The sequence below is a fragment of the Puntigrus tetrazona genome, chromosome 6, assembly GCF_018831695.1.
Source record: "Puntigrus tetrazona isolate hp1 chromosome 6, ASM1883169v1, whole genome shotgun sequence".
In the NCBI taxonomy this organism is placed as follows: domain Eukaryota; kingdom Metazoa; phylum Chordata; class Actinopteri; order Cypriniformes; family Cyprinidae; genus Puntigrus; species Puntigrus tetrazona.
The window spans coordinates 5,914,104-5,936,199 of record NC_056704.1 but is presented as its reverse complement, the minus strand read 5'-3'; the positions used below and the strand labels follow the sequence as shown (position 1 = coordinate 5,936,199).

The 22,096-nt window shown below is 40.2% G+C and overlaps 3 protein-coding genes across 4 annotated transcripts; 1 reads left to right on the top strand and 2 right to left on the bottom strand.

The window, feature by feature from the left end:
* The first annotated feature begins 4,562 nt into the window (after positions 1 to 4,562).
* On the top strand, positions 4,563 to 5,870 carry cryba2a (crystallin, beta A2a). The gene is made up of 4 exons (XM_043242472.1): positions 4,563 to 4,723; positions 4,814 to 4,955; positions 5,071 to 5,213; positions 5,321 to 5,870. The coding sequence occupies exons 1-4, from the start codon at positions 4,563 to 4,565 to the stop codon at positions 5,466 to 5,468; spliced, it is 594 nt and encodes a 197-aa protein (XP_043098407.1). The 3' UTR covers positions 5,469 to 5,870.
* An 8,381-nt stretch (positions 5,871 to 14,251) lies between these two features.
* Positions 14,252 to 16,082, bottom strand: cdk5r2a (cyclin-dependent kinase 5, regulatory subunit 2a (p39)). The gene has a single exon (XM_043241024.1). It carries the CDS (start codon positions 15,815 to 15,817, stop codon positions 14,891 to 14,893), a length of 927 nt encoding a protein of 308 aa, XP_043096959.1. The 5' UTR covers positions 15,818 to 16,082; the 3' UTR covers positions 14,252 to 14,890.
* A 248-nt stretch (positions 16,083 to 16,330) lies between these two features.
* Positions 16,331 to 21,760, bottom strand: wnt6a (wingless-type MMTV integration site family, member 6a). 2 transcript variants are annotated; one of them, XM_043241021.1, is made up of 4 exons: positions 21,336 to 21,760; positions 20,679 to 20,899; positions 19,587 to 19,900; positions 16,331 to 18,384 (listed from the first exon to the last, which is right to left on the bottom strand). In XM_043241021.1, the coding sequence occupies exons 1-4, from the start codon at positions 21,410 to 21,412 to the stop codon at positions 17,923 to 17,925; spliced, it is 1,074 nt and encodes a 357-aa protein (XP_043096956.1). In that variant the 5' UTR covers positions 21,413 to 21,760; the 3' UTR covers positions 16,331 to 17,922. The 2 variants fall into 2 exon arrangements, with proteins under 2 accessions (XP_043096956.1, XP_043096957.1); XM_043241022.1 differs by having other exon boundaries at positions 19,587 to 19,864.
* Between the last annotated feature and the right edge of the window lie 336 nt (positions 21,761 to 22,096).

Here is a 22,096-nt window from a genome sequence, read left to right as displayed (position 1 = left end):
AAGCAATTAGAAGGATCTTTTGTTTGGACAGTTTACTGACTGATCTGGCAAACAAACATAAACACACCTGCGCAGAACACATGGACACGCACACAAGTCTCATTTCGCAAGACGTTTAAGCTACATTTTAAAATGCACGAATATAATTACGCTTAATATTTTATATACGCGTTAAATGTATTTTATCCCAGGCAATTGTTGATACAGTTTATTGTGAACTCCTGTGACGGTTAACCCCCAGCCGTTATTACGGTCTTCGGTGTCACATGATCCTCCATAAATAATTTTAATATGCTGCGTTTAAAAAAATGATGGAGAATACGATTGTGCTGCTTAATATTTTTACGCAAACTGTGATACACCCCCCCCGCTTTGGATTCCGTGATGAATATAAAGTCCAAAAAAGCATTTCAAACGTCAAAACGGTCTATTGCACGATTAAGGTGGTGTATTTAACACACGAATACACTGTGAGTAACAAAACATGCATGTGACAGAAACACACACAACAGCAAACAAACAAAAAAAACCACGCTAACTACGCACACACACACACTCTCAAACAAAGACGCTGAGCGAGAGTCACAGCATATTTGTTGGTGATGCAGATGTCTGAGTTTGAGCTGTCAGGGCCTGTTTTTCACACACAGAACAGGATTAGTTTCCATGGTGCCGGTGAACATGTGGCAGGTGGTTTTGGCTCTCGGCTTTGTACTACAAGCAGAAAAAGCCACCGGTTTTGTCGCCGTCTATGAGGAAATCCCAAAACGACAGCCATAACACAAAAACTAGATTTCGGAGAAGGACGCGTCTGCTATGCATCCGTTATCTATAAATATTATTTTTATATGCTAAGTTATTAATCATTTATATGTGCATTTATTCTTTCATTCCGGTAAACATATCCATACTGCAACCTCTTTGTCTGTTGCATTTACATAAAAGATAGAATCTTTAAAATGAATGCAAATGAGAAATTTGGCAGTGAAATTGGTCTAACTGTTGCGCTGCGTGTCTGTATGGTGGATATTATATTCAAGGTGTGTAAACTTCACCGAATATAGTTCCAAGGACAGGTGACTGGTTAACAGCCCTGGAGATGTGCGTCATTCAGGCGGCTCTTGTTTTCCAGAGCCTACCTGACAACATGAGGATGCTAATGCCAACTCATAGAGACACAGAAAGAACAGGAGACGAAGAGTGTTACCATGGAACAGATGGATTTATGAAAGAGACGCACACACACGCACGCAGAGCTTGCATACTAACTGACCCCGTCGTTCACACACGGAATGAGATACACACTAATAAACATTCATCACACACACACACACACAGGTATAGGGTGTAGCACGCAGACAGCAGGAGTGGGGGCAGATGTGTAAACACTACCTGTTTGTTCTGTGTAATGGCTGAATGACCGGGGAAGTGAGAAGCAGGTGATGGTCCTGGGGACTACATGTGTCAGGCTAGGGATTCTCTCCAAGAGTGGGTGGAGTGAATGAGTCTCAGGGGAATAAGAAAGGGTTTTATGTATATTATGGATTGTTCTGCAACTTTTGTCATGTTTTTGAAAGAAGTCACTTTCATATGCTCACAATTTATCTCATAAAAATCCAGTAAAAACTGTAAAATAGTATTCCATTTTAAAATGTAAGCCATACCTGTGATGTTTCCACTTTAAGCAGCAAAACTGTAAAAAAAAAAACATTAAGCAGCGAAAAAAAAAAAACAATAAAATAATTTCTTGCACACCGACTTTAAATTGAAATGATTTTTGAAAAACAAATGCTAAACATTCAGTTAGATTGATATTCATATATACAATAATATATATATATATATATATATATATATATATATATATATATATATATATATATATATACTACTTATATACTGTATATATATATACAGAAATCAGTTATTTTAAAATGTATTTACTAATATATATATATATTTACTAAACTATATATATATATATATATATATATATATATATATATATATATATATATATATATATATATTTATTTTAGTGTTTCACTTTTTCACAACAAAAATAACAAAGATAACGGAAAAGAAAAAAAAAGGAATTACAATAATAAAATATAAATTAACCCAACACCCTATGACAGAACATGGAGGGACAAATGCATCCAAAGGCAAATTACAACTTAACTGGACAGGTAACACGTAGGCAGGATTCAAATTCGTAACTATTAAAAAGTCACTTATATGATATTCAATGATCAATTAGACATCAACGATGATATTGATGATAATTATTGCACAAAAAGGCATTATTCTGACGAACCGGCTGTCAAATAATACTTTAGGTACTATATTAAATACATTATTAATGTACACAGATCACGCTCTATTATTATTAACTTCTGTCAGGTTCATAAAGACCTGGCTGACTCAGTGAGCTGCTTTGAATGGTTATCTGTGTGTGTGAGAGAGTAAGCTGGCCTGTGATGTAAATGGACTGATTTTACTGTGAAATGAATGCAGTAGTGATGCAAGGAAAGATGTGATTAGCCTGCGGCCTTGACTAAGCCTGCCAACTCCTCTGTCTCACCAATAGAAGCATAGAACTGCTTTTATACTTATTTCTACTTCAGTTCAAGATCAAGCATCCATTTGACTGTTTCATCTTCATAATAAATTAAAAATAATATTAAAAATAAGTGTAATAATAATTCATATATATAATTATAAAAGCAAATGTAGGCCTATAAACTGCCCAATATGCACAATGTTTGTTGGTCTTGCATTTTTGGTTGGCTTGTGTAGATAAGAACCTAATTGATGCCTGTTCTGTCATTTAACATCTATTCATGTGATTAGAAACTTCACCACCTTACTGTAACAACGTCCAAAATTCATGCACGGTTGTGATTTTTAATTGATTTTTTAAATCATGTACATTTTGTGACTCCTTTGACTCATTTTATTTCATTAGCTGCATTTTATGTAGCCTAAGCCCACTTGGCAGAATTAAAGCTTATTTAAAAATGATACATGATTAAGCGAACTAACAAGAGAAACGTATATCGTTTTTTGATCCTTTATCCATAACAAAAGAGCTAATTATATATAGGTACAGTATTTTAGGTTTTAATTAGATATAGGTTTTAATGTGATTAATAAGTAAGATAATTTAACCCCTGGGACATAAAAGTTAAAGAAACCCCCATATAGCAGATGTATAAACAATAGCATGTTGTGTCCACCCAGAAGCTCATTTTTCCAAAGCACTTAAAAAGCTAAGAATGTGCTTGAAGAAATATTAAACATGAATATCTGTAGTCTATCTGTAGGTGGTACAATGGTTGCACCTCCACAAAAGATGAGGGCCATTGAACAACAATACCTTTTGTTTGGACTCTTACAATAGTGCATCATGTTCCTGAACCTCGGAGAGGGAACCGCTTCATGGATAGATGGTCCACTGTAAAAAAACCAAAACCAAAAAAAAAAAAATTTAATACAAGATTAGCCTTTTTGTAACACTTGTTGCTGGAAATACCTGTCAGCTATGATTGGTGACTTTGATATCTTTTCAAGCAGATTATTATTTCTACCCCTAAACCTGCGCGGCATCACCTGACAAGAAGCCAAACAATTAACAAGCTTCCCTGCGAACTGCAAAATCAGTGATTTGAGTCATTTTCTGCCACCGTTTTACTCTTTCTCGAGCGGACCCCGTGTCAGTCTGCGGTCGGTGGACGCTGCGAGGCCATTTAGAGTGTGTTAACGTGTCTGTGTTAAACTGTATGGCTGGGCCTTGTTTTTTTGATGAGTCAGAAAACTGAAGCTCCTGTTGGACAATAACAGGACTTAAGCTCTCTTTTGACAGCCGTTGCTGAGCTTGCAGTCCCTCTGCACATTCTGCAGTAACTGCAGTGACAGCGGCTATATAAACGGCCCGTATTGGACCGACCCCCAACGTTAATTACGCCAAATCTCTCCCACAAACTGCATGTGAGTATGGGTCGCCGTCACGCTGGCAAAAAAAAAACGACACCATAAACCTCATGAAAGCGGATTTAACCGTGAAAATGGATAAGATGATGCTCATTTCGGACGCAGTCATTACGGATCGTCGCGATTTCTGGAGATAGAGGCCTTTGTGAATCTTTCCATGGACTGAAAAGTCACCCATTTCTGGGGGTCGCTAAATGAATTTGCAAAGAAATGTTGGAATTGGGTCATTTCAGCCATTGCTGGATTCATAGGGCCACATTACCTATGATTGCAAACTTAAGCTATTTATTTCCTCTGGTTGTTTTAGAGCAAAGCGAGGACGTTGTCAGACAGGGGACATCTTGTCACAGTTAAACGGAGCGCGTCTAATTGTACAAAACGCATTAATTCATAACTGACAAACAAAGCGTCTCTTCCGTTGCCTGTAATCTTTCTTTTAATAACGTGACGCTAGCAGTAAAGCGCTGAATGGCCGTGTTTGAGATCTGTCAGGTGAGGCCAGGTGTTGTTGTATTGTTAACCTTATCCCTGTGTCGCCAGTAGCTGGAGAGAGCAGACAGGCGGCCATCATGAATCAGAGAGAGCAGATGGAGCAGCGGGGGCAGTGGAGGATCACAGTGTGGGAAGAGGAAAACTTCCAGGGCAAGCGCTGTGAGTTCATGCTGGAGTGCCCAAACATTCTGGACAGGGATTTCCATAAGATTCGCTCTATCAAGGTGGACAATGGCCCGTAAGTGTGTGTGTGGAAATGATTTTACTCAAGTGTTTCACATGCATGTCATTTTTTGATGATATGATAACACGTTGCTAATTATTGCAGCTGGGTGGGTTATGAGTACCCAGAGTATCAGGGTCAGCAGTTCATCCTGGAGAAGGGAGATTATCCTTGCTATCAGTCTTGGAGCGGAAACAGCAGCTACCGTACCGAGCACATGCTTTCCTTCAGACCCATCAAGTGTGCCGTGAGTTTTGCATTTATTTACACATTTATTTAGTATTGTTTTAAAATGACATCTCGCGCAACTCTCTCTCAAAACGCGCTTTCTGGTCCTGATTGTGGTCCTCTTTCATCTCCAGAACCACAGTGACAGTAAAATCACCCTGTACGAGTGTGAGGACATGATGGGACGCAAGTTTGAGATGTGCGATGACTACCCCTCTCTTCAAGGCATGGGCTGGTGCAGTAAGGAGGTTCCTTCTATGAAAGTCAACTCTGGAGCGTAAGTCGTCCTCCATTTGTATCGGTAGGCCTAGTTATATTTGCATTACTACTTTCTGCAAACAGATTTATCTCAATAACAATGTGTTTTTCTTGCACCTACCGCAGCTGGGTGGGCTACCAGTTTCCAGGTTACCGTGGATACCAGTATATCTTTGAGAGAGACAGACGTCAGGGAGAATACAGGAACTATAACGAGTACGGCACCCAGGCCCACAGCAATCAGATCCAATCAATCCGCAGAATTCAGCACTAAGTCCGCCCCCGCTCTTCTCCCATTGGCTACTGTGTATCAAGCGATAGCATGATATTGAGACGAAGTAGGCAATAAACGTTTTTTTTTCAAACTCCAGAAAAAAAGAGTGTGCTTGTCGCCATTCCTTTGATTTATCCAAACCGTGCCCAGACAACTTTACGTTAGATCGTTAAAAACTGGAGTGTAATTATTTTATAACAAATTGACAACAGCTTATAAGGCTACCCAAGCCTTTGTACTTACAGTATAAAGATTTAGCATATTGTTAACACAGCTTTTCAATTCACATTAGACATTTTTAGATTTAGATTTTAGATTGATTTTATTTTTTAGTAGATTTTTTTTTTCTTAATGTCAGACATAGAATGTATATTGTTCTTGTCGGATTGTATTTTATTTTCAATAAACAAAAGCACGAGATGACGGCTGTTAGTGTTTCTGATGTGTGCAGTGTTGCCATATCTATTCAATTTAAGCGTTTATTTGATGGTATAAATTTAGACAATACTACATATAAGTGGGTCATTTGATCAGATGTTGCGCATCACCTGTCTTTTAAAGCTGTATGATAGAGGGAAAGATTGACAAACCACTCATAATTTCTGAGAAAGATATTTCGTTCATTTCTGAACGTCACAGAAGTTTCCATTTGATTTTGTTAAGAGTGTTAAGAAAACCAAGAAGAATTAAAGAGAATATGAAAATGTAGTTAAGACGCATGACTGAAGCACAGCTACGGCGGCTTTAAAAACAGCACGACTCAACACGATCGGTTACAAAGGAAATGTAGTATTTTGATTAGCGAGGAACATTCAAATACTAAGAGACACACAAAGTGATCGTTTAGCGCCCTCTGCTGGTCGCCTTCATATACACAATAGGCGCAGACCGAAGTCTAGCAATCATTTAAAAACGTTTCTAACATTTTTATTGGTTTAACTATTTGCAATTTGCTTAAAAATCCTTAAAATATTCAGGAAAAATTACAAAAAAAAAAAAAAAAAAAATTATAAAAAAAATGATACAAAAATGCATACGACAGATACAGCATCCAGGCAGACCAAGAAATATATAGTAATAGTAAAAAAAAATATTACAGTAAAATAGCTATGCAAAAGGTTATGATTGGGACACCATTTCTGAATATATTAGTATTTATATTATATGAAATTGTAAAGCATATAATTTAAATTAATATTTCATTCGCAAATCTCCCGTGATGCCACACGATGGCGTCCTTGCTGTTTGCAATATTTTGTCGTGACACGTTTTAGATACAAAGATGAAAAGACGTTTTATTCCTTTTTATTACACTTGGTATACACTAATAAACGTGTTGTTAATTATAGCTACAACCAGTTTAGTGTCATTATGCAGGTGAAAATCAATTCAATATCTCAAAGTCAGTCTCATCATCCAACTAAATCTAGTTAAAATTCTGTTTTCAGTATTCTTCTTCAGCAGTGCCTGTAAATGAAGATTTGCTGAACATGTACTCACCCTGAGATCTTTCAAGACGTAGATGAGTCTCATTCTTGATCGGAAAAAATTTGGAGAATTCAGCGTTTCAAAACCTGCCCAGCATTAGATCAAATGCAGTGAATGGGTGAGAAAAACATTAGCTGCAATAACCTACTCCACGAGTAATTCAGATGACTTCAGCGCACCATTAGCTTCCTGTGAGGTAGAAAGCTGTGTGTTTGTAATGAACAAATCCATCCCTGTGACATTCAAACTGTTCAAACACCAAACTGTTGTTCTATACGGAAAGTTGCATTAACTGCAAAAATGATTTTTTTCTCTTGAATCAGTACAAATACGTTAAAGTGCCCCTATTATGGGTTACGAAAGGTTCATGTTTTGGTTTTGGGAGTCTCAAACAATAGGTTGCAAGTGTGCTAGCAGGGATTGAAATGAACGTTTTCACTCACCAGTCAATTTGGCTACTAAATTTCAAAATTGACAGCCATTCATAAGTTAATTAATTAATTTTGCTGAGTGTGTTATTGTGCTGATATCTTAAGGACTATTATGGCCAGCTGACTGATTTTATATCTGTATATACACACATACATACAAGGGGTTGGACGACGAAACTGAAACGCCTGGTTTTAGACCACAATAATTCATCAGTATGGTGTAGGGCCTTCTTTTGCAGCCAATACAGCATCGGTTCCTCTTGGGAATCACAGATACGAGTCCTGCACAGTGGCCGGAGAGATTCTGAACCATTCTTCTTGCAGAATAGTGGCCAGGTCACTACGTGATGCTGGTGAAGGAAAACATTTCCAAAGTGGCTCAATAATATTTAGATCAGGTGACTGTGCAGGTCATGGGAGATGCTCTACTTCACTTTCATGTTTGCTGTGTGTATTGGTACATTATCATCCTGATACTCGTTACCGCCTTCAAGATACAATGTTTGAACCATTGGGTGCACATGGTCCTCCAGAATGGTTTGATAGTCCATGGCAGTGACGCACCCATCTAGCACAAGTATTTGGTCTTGGGAAAGCCATGGTATAGCAGCCCCAACCATCACTGATCCATCCTCATGCTTCACTCTGGGCATGCAACACACCGTAACTCTCTTGGTTGTGGGAAAGACAGTGAAGGTGGACTCATCAGAGAACAATACATGGTCCACATTGTCCACAGATAAAGATGAACCACTGAAACCACAAAGTAACAGTAAATAACAACATCTTCAGAACACAGCTCTCTGATCTTCCCATGGGCAGCAATGTAAGGGTTTGTTCACTAAAAATTTAATTCTGTCATGAATTACTCATCCTATGTTGTGCCAAACTTAAAATTAAACAAAATAATATAATTTTGCTGAAATCGGAGAGCCATCTGACCGTCCATAGACAGCAATACAACCGAAATGATCCCAGATCTGGTAAAACAGGCCCATGTAATATTATTGGTTCATCTTTCGCGACGCTAAAATACTTTTTAAAATACTTTTTTACTCAAAGAAAACAAAAATAATATAATTTCCCCTAAGTTAAGTCTTTTCTAAGGCGTATTAATGCAGAACTGTTGCATAAAATCAATGTCTCATTTGTAACCATGCAGATTCTTAAAGAAAAAAAGCACTCTTTGTGATCTGTAATGAATGTGTATGTATAATAACAGTATAGAAATATAGAAATTTTCTGCTCACTTATCTTGAATTATGTGATCGTTGTTAATGCATATTATTACTAGACTGAATCATGCAGTGAAAGAAGGCACTCTAAACGCACGGCAGGCGTTGGCGGGTGTTCATTTCAAACCCTGAAAAAAGAATAACTCAAAAATCAAATCCTTCTTTTGACAGACAATAACTTTATACATGTGCACTTTCAGATTGAACACTTTGCAGGATGTGTTCATTTGCTAAGAGCTGTGTTAACTGTCTAACTCTCATTCTGACGGCCCCCCCATTCACAAATCTATATCGGTGAGCAAATGATGTAATGCTAAATTTCTCAGTATCTATTCAGAAGAAGGAACAAATGCTCTACGTCTCAGATGCCCTGGATACATTTTCAGCAAACTATTGCTTAAAATTGATACCCGAATGTCCTTTAAATGCCAAATTTAATAGAAAAAAACGCTTAACTGATTCAAATCAATCCTATTACACGTTCTGCTGTAATTTAAATGTCTGAAAAGCTTCCGAGGATGCTGATGCTGACTCATCGACCTGGTTAAGACAGAATGAGGCCTCTGCGCTTTAAAGATCTAACGCTGCACCTGTTGCTACACTTATTATCCCAGCCATTACACAAGTCTCTTCATCAGGAGAGTTTAATCAGCCGTAAACAACTCAGATCACCCTTTTACCAGCAACCTATCATGCCTAGCGCCCACCAGCCCCAAAAACCTACTCCGAAGCCTATTTTCCTCTCCGCCGTACATCCATCATTACACCGTCCCCATTCATGTCCTCATGTTCTGTTCTGTTCTGTTCTGTGCTCTGAACAGTACCAGACGTTCCCTCTTCTTCCAGCTCCTTCCCAGCTGCTAGTATCTTTCACTCTTTTTTTTCTGTTACTGCCGCTGCTGGCTGCCATGGCAACACTCAGGCAGTGGCGCTCTAGGAGGCAGAGACACTGATGACCCAACACGAATCACTCCTTTTTATGATTCTGTCATTCACTTTTCTGTCATCTACCAATTAACGGTAGTCAACGGAGCCATTTTTTAAATTCAGATTCAATTTAGCATTATAGATATGTACATAATTTCATCATTTCAGTATATCTCCTCAAAATACGGTCCAAAATGGATATGAAGGTATTATTATATCATATTATAAGCATCGAGGTTCACTCAACTCTATACATATGAAATGATAGGCTAAAAGTAGGCTAATTTCAATAAAAAAATTTACAAAATGTATCCAAATATTTTTATGTAAGTTTAAAATAAGTTTATATATGTGTTTTATGTTTGATAAAGAAATCTTTGTGAAAGATCATGTAAATCGATGAGATCTTTAAAACAGACTTTCACTTTATATTTCCAAATGATTTGTAAGATATTAAAAGATATTTTATGATGGGTAAAAACACATAGTGCAATACAGTGATAACTGAGATGAATGTTTCTAAAAAGCTTGATGCATCATATTTGCTACTCAGGTTTTAACATGATTTAAATTTTTAAATTTTATAAATGTATACACATGCATACAGATCCACAACCTAAAGAACCACTTTTAAAATTATACCAATACACCTTTAACTTTATCATATGATCAGGCGTGTACTAGATTGTGTCAAGATTTTTCAGTGAAGCTGTGATCATTTAGAGGCATTAGAACATCTTTAGAGGGTTAAAGACCTTACAAAACCCTTCCAAAAACACGCTCATGTAACCCGCTGCTCTGTCCTGCCCTGACTTGCCCTGTACATACAAGCTGAATCCTGAAGATGCTGAGTGAGCTTATGTTCAGGGCTTATATAATCATATCTCTCAGCTCTGAGACTTTATTCATAATTGCGCCAGGTGGGAGGAACAAGCCTAATCCCCATTGAGTCTCACTGTGGAGCATCGGGAATGTTCTGCGGGGTTCTGAAAGGCCACGATGAGGAGCAAAACACATTAACATGGTCACTTGACATGAAGAGAAAGGGACGTATCGGGGTACAGCTGGTGGTCTTTTCAATGCGCAGTGTTGAATCAGAGCTGGGGGTCCTTGAGTGCCACCTATATTATTAATGTTACCAAAGTAACTGATCTTTAATAATAACAAGTGAGTCTTCTGATTCAGTCCTTATCCTCATTTCTGTTTGTATGAAATCATCAAAGCTGCATTGATGACTCCCCCTCTTTCACATTATCTAATCATCGTGTGGGCGAGTTGTTTTTGTTGGAAGTCCTTGGCAAAGTTTCACAAATGTTGTGTCAGGAGACAAAAATGACTGTTGCACGGAAAAAGAGTTCGAATAATATAAATAATGTTGCCTCATTGTTTATTTTGCACGAATGCCTGCATCATGCATTTGTTAATAAAAGCTTAAATTTAGTCCAAAAAAAAGATGTGTGATTTCACGACATGGGCTAATGATAGCATGTAGTGGCGTATATATATTTGTTAGGTCTGTTTTGTTTGTTTTCAAACCTGTTTATGTGTTGACCCAGATGTTAATTTAATACTAGATGTGGATTACGTCTTCCACTCTTAGCTGAGTGTCTCGGAGGGGCTAACTGCATGCACAGGGAGAACAGAGTAATCTCATAGCCAAGATTAGCCCATACCAATATAGCCTGTGGAACAGAAAGAAATAAGACCCCTCCTGAATAAGGTGTGAGGCGCAAAAATATACAAACTATTGCTAATGCTGCGCTGACGACCTAAAAATTTTTTAACTCGGATGATATAAGATACGTCAGTCTCTTGTAAAATTACATCAACAGGGACATTCTGCTACGAGGATATATATCATAGCCCACTTGTGTCCTGCCTGCTTTTGGACAACAGATTTGAACAGCAAACAGCCGAGTTTACAATACAAAGCAATCGTTCACCCAAAAATGAATTTCTGTCTTCATTTGCGCACCCCTGAGCAGTTCCAAATCTGTATGAATTTTTGGTTCTGCCGAACCAATATTTCGAAGAAAGTTTGCAACCAGGCTGTTTTGGGCTTCCATACCATTGACTTCCATAGTGGAAAAAAATACTGCGAAGGTCAGTGGTGAACCAAAATATGTGTATGCAGAACAAAATTCATACAGATCTGGAACTACTCGAGGGTGAGTAAATGATGACAGAATTTTCAGTTTTAGATGAACTGTTCCTTTAATTGTTGTTTAGTTTGGAAGCATATGCAGAAACTTATGTCCAGTAATTCTATGTCAAAATTAGATTAGATTAGATTATTTATTTAAGTAAAAAAAAAAAAAAAAAAAAAAAAAAAATATATATATATATATATATATATATATATATATATATATATATATATATATATATATATATATATATATTTAAGCAATGATGACACAGAAAAAAAAACACAATTAACCCTGTTTGTTAGATATTGATTAAAAAAAAAGGAAAGTGAGTTGTCCCCTTGAACATCTATGTCCTGAATACATGTTGCTGGACATGGATTGCGTTAAGAGCAATACCTTTAGCTTGTTGTATAGTAGTTATCTAAAACTAGCAAAAGTATGACAGGTAAGTAGCCTGTGAATCCATTTATTTATTTATTATCATGTTTCAGTGGAAACCTGAATGGTTGGAACAAAGTGAATCTCCCTCCCTCTTGTCTATCTCTCCTACAGTACCTTCTGAACTCAGTATTAATCATGCTTCTTTACAATGTAGCCTATGGCTTTTTCGAAGGACCAATCCCACAAGTTATCTCTGGGACAGATACAAAGCCAAAGGAAACAGTGCGAAATATTAATTGTCGGCTTCGTCCTTTCTGCTGGCGTTTCCACGGCAACCACATTCCTACGGCAGCATCCGCCCGCGGTTGCCACGGCTCCAGCAGACAGCGGTACACGCTTACATAAACCTCTTACTTAACAAGAACGATCTTCACGTTGGAGGTTCATTCAGGAATAATGCTGCCTAATTCACGCTCGCTGCTGCATTTCTTCATTGCATACGGCTTAAGGGGCCATGCCAGCTCATTAACATCCACATCTGCAGCATCACCGCTTCACTGGCAAGAGCATCGGGCGAACAGGAAGGGCATTTGTGCACAGTAATAATGATAGGTGATATGTCATAGGCACTATATTGCAGCTAAAAAAATAACTCTAGGGCGTCCGGTTATATATTAAGAGACAGCTGTTGTACAAGATAGACATATCCGCGTTTCTCAGCCCACGCTAGATGTGGATCAGACCCTTTTACTAATATAGCCGTTGCCATAGAGACGGAGCGGAATGCGCCTGCAGAATTCCTATGGCCCGGTTCTGCAGCCTTCCGTCACAATGACACTTCTATCAGACTGCACCAAAATCCAGCCAATCAAATGTTCGAGCTCCCGAACCACGTGCTTTATTCACAAATTCTGGGGGTTCTCTCGTTTCAAACCAGCTGCTTCTTACTCGCTCAATGACTCGTGCACCCCTGAGGCAATTTTCACACTTAAGACGTTTCTCTTGAGGACTACCTGTACCGATAGGAGAAAGCGAAAAGTAGCCTATGTCAGTGCCCTGAGTCCAGCGGCGTCAGCATTTCTTTTCTAAATATAATCGAACATATTAGCCCCACCGAGAATACTGAGAACATTACTTTACAAATACTTTACTTAAACGTTATTAAAAGCAGGCCCTTTATTATTATCATTAAAAAATAAAAATATTTTGAATATATTTACAGCCTATCAAATATAGTAGTATATATTATGTATTAAATATTAAAATGATTAAAAACGCAATAAATGAATAGGTTAGATAATGTTAAAATTGATATTTAAATCCCGACTTTTATCGGATTGCATTGCAAACCTGATCATTTGATTACTGAGGTAGGCTAATCAAATCATCTCTTCGTGTTCGTTATGCGACGGGCAATTGTTAAAACTGAAAGACCAAGCAGAATATTGATTTTAAATTTACCGTAACCTCTGAAACGTGATATGTTAGAGTCGTGTAGAGGTTTGTAAGCAAATCGACCAAGTTCAAGGTCCCCCCCCCCCATATGTAGTCACGGACTTAGTTTCCATAGATACATAACCCGCATCTAAGGGGCCTGTTGACGAAAGTAACGAGTTTCAGCACCACGGCTAGCAACCGGCCATGAGTGAAAAAAAGAGCGGATACGTATTTTTAGTCACACTTAGTCACGAACGGATGATTAAATGTAGGTGTATGTTGTCCGGAATTAACATAAAGCAGTTTTGCACAGCTAGACGTAAAGTGCAAAGCCTCCGGTGAATCCACGCACTGGATTTACGCTGTTACTGCGCCGCTTATCCGACCGATTATCTTCAAGCATATGCGGTCCTTCGCCTGCACAGGAATGACGTAGACACCATCCCCGGGCTACGCTGTTGCTTGTTCTCGTGCACGATTCGAACTCGAATTTTACCGATGATCGAATTTTGCTAAAACATCAAAAAGCGATGGTTTTTAGTTCAACCAAACGAGCCAGATTTCCATCCGCGCGCAGCAGAGTCGCGCCAGCGCCAGTCAATGTCAGCAAAACCTCGTTCATTTATGCATAGATGAGAAACGCCAAGAGGAGACTTCAATCACGAACCGATGCGTCGGCTGTCCCCCTTTTCACCACCAAAACAATAAAGAAGCGGCAGAGAGTCTGGGGGGGGTGTATTTGTATTCATATATTTTCAAATATACAATATAAAACATTACGTTTTATACTATGACAATTGGCACATATGACTGTAGAGAATCGTTTTGTTGTAAAACAGTACATTCAACGTTCAGATAGATAGCATCAGGCGCCACAGGAGACGAGAGGAGAGTGTCTGTTGCAGGCCAGCACCCCGGACAGCTCAGCGTCGGTGACAGCATCGTTTCTCAAACTAATAGAAAAATAAGACCCCAACACTGACGCACAAGCTAATAATTTACATCTCTCGCTTTAGCTCGGCGCCAGATAGCGTTAATTTTTCTTCTTCTTCTTCTTCTTCATCTTCTTCAAAAACCACAATGGTGATACGAGTAGAATATTTTAAGCATGCATTAAGTAAACTATGAAGAAACCCCAGATCGCGCTCGTGACATTCACTGGGTCATGAAGGTTGTATTTTACACATGTATTAACGTAAACCCCCTCTCATGGAGGTGAGGCGAAATCCCCCTGTCCGTTTCCGAATAAACCAGCAATAGAGTGAAACGCTCTTCACACCTTCAGCAGTCGGGCCTTACATTCATTTCACCCTTGAAGGAAGGGTGTGGAGAGGTATCAGAGAGCTTCTCTCTCCCTTCGACGCGAGCCAAACTTAGCGGTCCAGGTTATTATTCCATCTCCCGTTCGTATCGCTCGAGCCACCCTCGTTCTTCAGGTCTTGGAAGACCTCGGTGAAGAAGTGCGGGTCGGAGTTGATCTGCAGCATTTTGGCACTCATTTTGTCAATGATCCGCAGGGAGCGCTCCCAGAACACCTCCTTGTTGGTCTCCACCAGGAAGGGCTTGAGCGGGTACGAGATCTCGTTGCCCATGTAAGAGTAAGCCAGGTACAGGCAGGTGAGAAAGGTGGCCTGCAGCTCGTACTCGCTGGAAATATCCTCGGTCACGGCCTCCCGGCAGAGAAGGTAGACGAACACCAAGTTGGCGGGAGTGATGAAACCCTGGTCCTGCCAGCCTTGGATGAGCAGCGAGCGATCGACGTTTCGGAACCACAGGATGATCTCATTCGGGCTCAGCTCTTTGAGTTTGTAGCATCTCCTGCACATGAACTCGCTCAGGCAGCGGAGGAGCTCTCCCGTGGAGGCTTGCACGATAACCCGTCTGGGCGAGATGATGGAGCGGCTGCTCGGTTGCCGCTGGACCGACAGGAGCTGCTTGCCGTTCTGCGATGTATTCTGGGTTTGACTGGATCGAAGGCTTTTATCCGGCACTGTAGGGACTGGCACTGCGAGTGGCCCGGGCTTTGTCTTGCGCTCGGAGCCCGACTGAGACTTCTTAAGATTCTCGGTGTTCAGTTGGTCGACGGGGTTAGCGATCTGAGAAACGGGTGGGTTCGGGTTCACTTTCTTGGCACTCTTCTTCTTGGCCGAGGCAGCGACCAACCGCTTCCACGTCAGAGCCGATATCAGCACCGAATGGCGCTTGAGACTCTTCTCCGTCTTGCCGCTAGCTCCATCCGTCTTCTCGTCCAGAATCCCTCCTTTTCTGGACGTGGGGGAAATCGACAGCACCGTGCCCATCTTTTCCACAGACGACCAACACCCACCGGCCCTTCGGAATGCGCTGTCTCGCCTGTCAGTGGTGCGACTTCAGAGTCACAGATTCGCGTCCATTTATGTTTCGCGTGACCACCGGGGATACAGCGGGGAGAAACAGCCGTTGAGATGATTAGGTTAGCGTACCTATAGGTGATAATCGATGCTCGCCTCGGTCACTCGCCCGCGCTCCGCCACTCCTTCTGCATCCCACTGCGCGCGCAGCCTCAGACAGCGGGAGCAATGGGCAGGACTTGTAATGTGTAGCCGGGCAAAAAAACTAAAGGTACAGACCTGTAAACCGGGATAAGCCTACTCCGTCTGCCAATCCCGACGCTACGTGAAACGACTGATGTCTGCTTTCACCAACCAGGGGAGCTCGAAACGCGTTTGCCCACATCTTATACGAGCGCGTATGTGGGTTAGACGGTCTCTTTCAGACTTCTATTTTTACACAAGCGCTTCAGAGAGTATTTGTGGAAAACAGTGCGTCTCATAATTACAGCTGTTCGACATTTTTATTCGTTCAGCCAGCAAGGTGGCTCACCAGATCTCTCTGACGGACACAGGCACTCAGTCGGTCCCCCAGATTTGTCTCACGGCTGCCTGCAAGTTGCAAATAAAACACATGAAACGCAGAGTTTTGCAAAAAGTCAGTCAGTGTTTGTGAATTAATTGTTATAATTAATAGCGATTTCTGAGTGAAAACGCCAACTGATTTTTACTGTAGAAAACCGAAAAGAGAAATAAGGACAAAAAGTAGATGATAACAAAAACCTTTTTTAGTTATATATTTGTAATTCCATTTCTCACTGCTGATTTAGATCATTCATACTTTTTTTTAAATCATTATATACACCGTTACACAAATATAGTGGTACAGGTGCATTGCTTACTGTAACCTCAGACACTTTTGCGGCATTAAAGAGCCAGGTTTATGCTCCACCTTGTGGACATTCACTCGTAGACAAGCATAAGATGACAAAGCACACTTTCACGTTGCTGTTATACACTGTAAAAACAGATAAACCCACAATTGTTACCTTAAAGAGATATTTCATTATTTATTTATTATTCTTTTATTGTGATGTTATATAGATTGTGAGTAAACATGGAGACAGTGTTTTCTATTGCTCTACAACGTATCGTTTTGAGTGATTTAAATTCTCATACATCTCATACACACACACACACACACACACACACACACACATATATATATATATATATATATATATATATATATAACATTTGAGCCCTCATTGAATCTATTAATATGTGCTTTTGTCAACATATTTCAGAATATCAAATATTCTAACATGAAACACATTTTTAGGTTACCATTTTTCAGTGTAGCCTACTATAAAATGTATGTGCAGGCACAAAAGAAAATTACAGGAAGATGCAAAACAAATGCTTCATAATTAGACCAGCACATATTCTACATCAGTCAGGTAATAACTGCATCTTTAGGTTTGCAAGGCACCTGTCAGTCAGGAGTTCAGCACCTTGGACAGTACTGTCACTGGGTCATTTTCAGATACCGAGGATACACGAACCACATCACTTTAACTTGGGAGTGTGTTAGAGAATGCTTGTATCTAAAGATTGTCAAGGTCAACAGTTTATGCAACGATTTTTTTAAAATGTAGCGAAATGCATTAATGCAGTAATTTTCTCCTAATAAAGGTCCAGCAGGTGGCAGTAAGATGTATTTATCGTCTAAAGCAGCTATGGCCAAGTCTACTTATTATTAACATCTTTGGGCTTGCCTTTAGTTTTAGGCAGTCAAGGGGTATGCTTGGAGTAGCTTATTTAAGCATTGTTTTCCCAAACCAGGTCTCCAATTTTTGGCTTTTTTTTTTTTTTTTTTTTTTTGCAAAACCTGGCAACACTGCTCCCACCGGACTTGCCGACTTCATATCGCTCAGTCTTGCGGACCATCCAAAAATGCACGTGAGCAAGAGGACGATAAGCACCTGCTTTCACAAGCCTTCGTTCTGCAGAAGACACTCCTGTACACGGGAGAGAAAGCAATCGTGCCCTTTCAGCTCAAACACAACTACTAGATAACGGTAACGGAGTGGACTTCACAAGCAAAGGCTGACGTCCTTTCTCACGGAACATCTCTGGCACTGAACCTCACAGCACCAGTGAAACCGACACTGACAGTTCTCCTCGTATTCCAGTGTGTAATCTGCGAATCCTTTCCCGCAGCACAGGCTCTCACAGCCTCCGTTACCTGTCTCTGTGCTGTTGCACACACGGCCCCGCGTGCCTTCAGTACCTGTCCTTTGATTGGCCTGACAGAAATCAGGTGACTCGGCTGAATAGATAAGGACATTAGCATCCAGGGGAGGGGTATCCGGGTCGATGGGGACAAGCGATTTACCATCATTCCCACCCATCACGCGGACGGCCTCATGGAAGCTCTGCATGAGGCAGTCACCGACCTGACGGAAGAGAGGGATCTTCCTCCAGCAGCTGCGGAGAGTGCAGGAACCGGAAAGGCCATGACATTTACACTCGGTCCGCATTTGTATCCGTACGGCCTGTGTGCACGTAGAACAAGAGAGAATCAAGAAAAAAGACGACATCTGCTCTGTTTATATGTCCTGCATTTCATCCAGTCTGATGTAAAGCAGCTCTACAAAGCTATTCAGCTCAATTTAGCTACAAATAACCGTATCATTTATGCAAAAAATTATGGCTTGACACCAAATTGCAGAACTACATTTATTAGCTGAAGAAATGATTGTGGGGTTTTACTATTGTTATCATTTATTTTGTTGTTAGTACAACATTTGTTAATTGTCTTTTTATTTTAAGTAAACTAAATGAATTACTAACAATGAATGAATAAATGAATAATGAATAAAAACTTATAAACCTGCATTAAGTAACATTTTGGCTTACATTTTTGGTAGTAATTTCTGTATAATAAATATTGTTTTCACTTTTTACCAAATGTACATGTATTTTGTGTCACGCACACACACACACAAACACACACAGACACAGACACACACACACACACACAGACACACACACACACACACACACACACACACACACACACACACACACACACACACACACACACACACACACACACACACACACACACACAGACACACACACACACACACACACACACACATCACATACAGGCACAATATGTTGAATGTTTATAATATATATACTATGAATACTACTTTTTTTAAAGGCTATATTATTATGGTGAAACTAAAATAAATAAAAAAACTATATAAAAATCAATTGCAACTAAAAAGCCATCAGGACTGAAACTGTGCTAATGTGCAATGCGAGGCATCACTGTCGATTCTGTTTTGTTGGCAGGATCAGCGGACAAAATATCTGGGAATATTTTGCCTAAAATGGAAGCGACTCAGTGTATTAGCCTACTGTTTATTAAACCATTACGCAAAAGCAATATTACACTTGTCAATGGCTGAATAATACTCAGCTGATCTCCGGAACAACAGCACTCTTGCTTTGTGTAGTATTGCTTAGATAAAAACAACACATTTTATTTGTCTACATAAGTGTAAGGACGAAAAGCGGTGGACGTGTTTGTAGTTAGTCAGTCACCGCAGTTAGAAACAGTAAAGCCCAAAGCTGAATGGACCGATTGGAAAAATAAAACTCATGTAAGGTAAGAGAACAGACCATAAAAGAAAAAAAAAGTGAAATCCTTCTGTGTTCCGAGGCAAACCCAGAAACGTAAGCATACCTGTCTTCCTGCCTCATTGTTGTGCAGGTCAATAAGGGTCCTGATGTCACTCTTGCCTTTTCGCTGCCTGGCGTCCATGAACTGACGAGACTTCTCGTAGCCAAAGTCCACATCATCTCCACAGCCCCCCCATTCCCAGTGCCCGTCTTGGACAGGTGAAGCCCGGACGACTACCTCCTCGAGGGAAGTTTCAGAGGAAGTCTGAAGGGTCACGCAGCCGCACTGTGGCAGCGCTCCCCGGCTGCAGGCTTGCGTTACTGCATGCAGCACTCCGGCAGCTGTGATAGCATACACAAATGCAGTTTCCCGGATATCTAGAGAACAGTTAAAGGACAGGGCAGAAATCTAAAGTTTGTCTGCATACAAATTTTATATTTTACCTCACGACCGTCTGAAAAGACCTCATGGTATGTGTTTGATTGCGATCTTTATCTAAACTCTTGTTTCAGGACAACACCCCCATCTTTACTTCTGAGATCGCTTAAATATCTGAGGAATTGCCACATTAACAATAACTCATTTAGCCAATTCACATTCCTCACACATCTCCGTTGTCTAGACCTGCCTCAATACACGTTGACCTGCCAAAAAAGCATTTTTCCCCTTAGTGTAAAGGATTCCACAAAGACACACTCGCTCTTGGGATCAGATTAACATGCACACAAGTCTAACTTAAAAATGGCTGTATTTGGCAATTGACGTGTCATGTTCGGATTTTAAAAAGTGCAAACATAACAAACGAAATGGGTTTATTGGCAAGACACCTCATCTCAGCCTCATATAGACACACGCTCTACAAGGTAAGACGACCTACTAACAAAATAATAAGCTCTGCTGCTTTTTTTCCTCGCTTTTTTCTATTTTCATGGTCAAATTGATACAATCATGCCCTCTAATGGTCATACAGCTAACTACATAGTGTTAACGAAGGTCATTCATTAAAGATACAGTTCGTCCAGAAATGAAAGCCCTGGCATCATTCAATCAGTTACCTAAATGAACTTCATTTAAATGTTAGAATGTTTTTATTGTGCGTGCAATGTTTTAACTGTATAAGTAAAAGTGGCGAGGAGCTTTTGTATTGTTCCTCACCTTGCTGCAGGATCTTGGCCAGGTTTCTGCTCTGGCTGGTGCAGTTCCATCGACGACCGAGGAACTGATGTTGGCATTCTCGCATTCCCAACCGGGCACCTTTGGCCACTTCTTGAATGATCTCAGGCTGAGACTGGCACATGTCAGCATGTCTGCCCACCACCGTTCTAGTCCTACGGCAGATGCTATTAGGATCCATCACTAAAGGGTTGCCACTCACCCTGGTGAAAGAAATAGGTATATATAACTGAATACACTTCCAACTACCCGAGACACGCTCACACACAAACACTGGGTTCAGTCTCATAGTACCTGAGTGCTTTCTGCAAATAAGAAACTTGAAAACTGATGACAGTTTGCCCTTTTTTTATTTAATGGGGAGTTTTCAGGAAATCTACAAAAATGGATTGATCTCTCTCTTCCATCCTCTCATCCTTTAAGTCTCGACCCTCCCTCTTAAAGTTATTTGCCATTAACAAACCAGTTTTTCACATCTTTCACTGCCTCTTGTTATTTAAAAAGGCCTGTTGAACCTGAATGCAAAGTCATAAATTCCTGAGTTCGTTGGTGCAATCTGATTGCCTCAAAACAAAACAAAAAAGTTTTCAGATAACTATATCTGAGCAGCTTAATAACAACGATATCAACCGGCCTTACCTTCGTTGCAGAGGCGCGAGGATCGTACTGAAGATAATAAGGAACGAGAGGGCTTTCTTTTGCATCGAGAGCATCATCCAGGGACTTAAATCCACAAACGGGTCAAATCTACCTGAAACCGTCCCACTGTTTTCGTGCCCGTGTCTTGCAGACGAGTCTTTGCGTTGGCATCATATCCAGCGGTGATTAAAAACAGCACGAAAACGTTTTGAATGCGCCGCCGAGATTAAAAGCGCGCGAAGACCATACGGTGCGCAAAGCAAGAGGACGAATCATCGCTGCTTTTAACTCAGTCCAAAAAAAGAGAGCAAAAAGCTGGCATCAAATAAGCATGTTTTCCGAGAGCCTTGACTGAGTAAAAGCGCGCGCCTCGCTTCTATCGTATCTTATTAACATCTATTGGCACGCGCGCATTCCACCTCTTGTTGACGTAGCGTCAGAAAAATCCCTGTCAAGTCAAAAAAAGTCCAGGAGTTTGTAAACAAACCCTACATGACACTCGTTCAGCTGATGTAAACCCGCACAGCCCTTGTTTGTTTTGGAAACAGAAACGATTCCCATGGATTAATGTCAACCAGAAAACCCGTCCCGCTTTGTTTTCGTTTTATTTCTCGTTTTCATCAGGCCTTAAATTTAAATGAGTGTTATGATGTCCAGCTGTCGTTTCTGATATGTTTTTCATAAAGTGTTCTCTCGCCTGTGTTGACCTTGGCGGTCCTCTTGGCCCTACAGCTATATCAGTATCCCTGCGTTATCAGCCA

What these genes read in the sequence shown, in the direction of transcription:
- cryba2a (XM_043242472.1), top strand. Translation starts at nt 4,563, where the DNA reads ATGAATCAGAGAGAGCAGATGGAGCAGCGGGGGCAGTGGAGGATCACA. An exon ending in TCAGACCCATCAAGTGTGCC is followed by an intron (nt 4,956 to 5,070) that starts GTGAGTTTTGCA and finishes TTTCATCTCCAG; the next exon opens with AACCACAGTGACAGTAAAAT. An exon ending in ATGAAAGTCAACTCTGGAGC is followed by an intron (nt 5,214 to 5,320) that starts GTAAGTCGTCCT and finishes CACCTACCGCAG; the next exon opens with CTGGGTGGGCTACCAGTTTC.
- cdk5r2a (XM_043241024.1), bottom strand. Translation starts at nt 15,817, where the DNA reads ATGGGCACGGTGCTGTCGATTTCCCCCACGTCCAGAAAAGGAGGGATT.
- wnt6a (XM_043241021.1), bottom strand. Translation starts at nt 21,412, where the DNA reads ATGATGCTCTCGATGCAAAAGAAAGCCCTCTCGTTCCTTATTATCTTC. An exon ending in CTCGCGCCTCTGCAACGAAG is followed by an intron (nt 20,900 to 21,335) that starts GTAAGGCCGGTT and finishes TTCTTTCACCAG; the next exon opens with GGTGAGTGGCAACCCTTTAG. An exon ending in ACAATGAGGCAGGAAGACAG is followed by an intron (nt 18,385 to 19,586) that starts GTATGCTTACGT and finishes ACGTGCACACAG; the next exon opens with GCCGTACGGATACAAATGCG.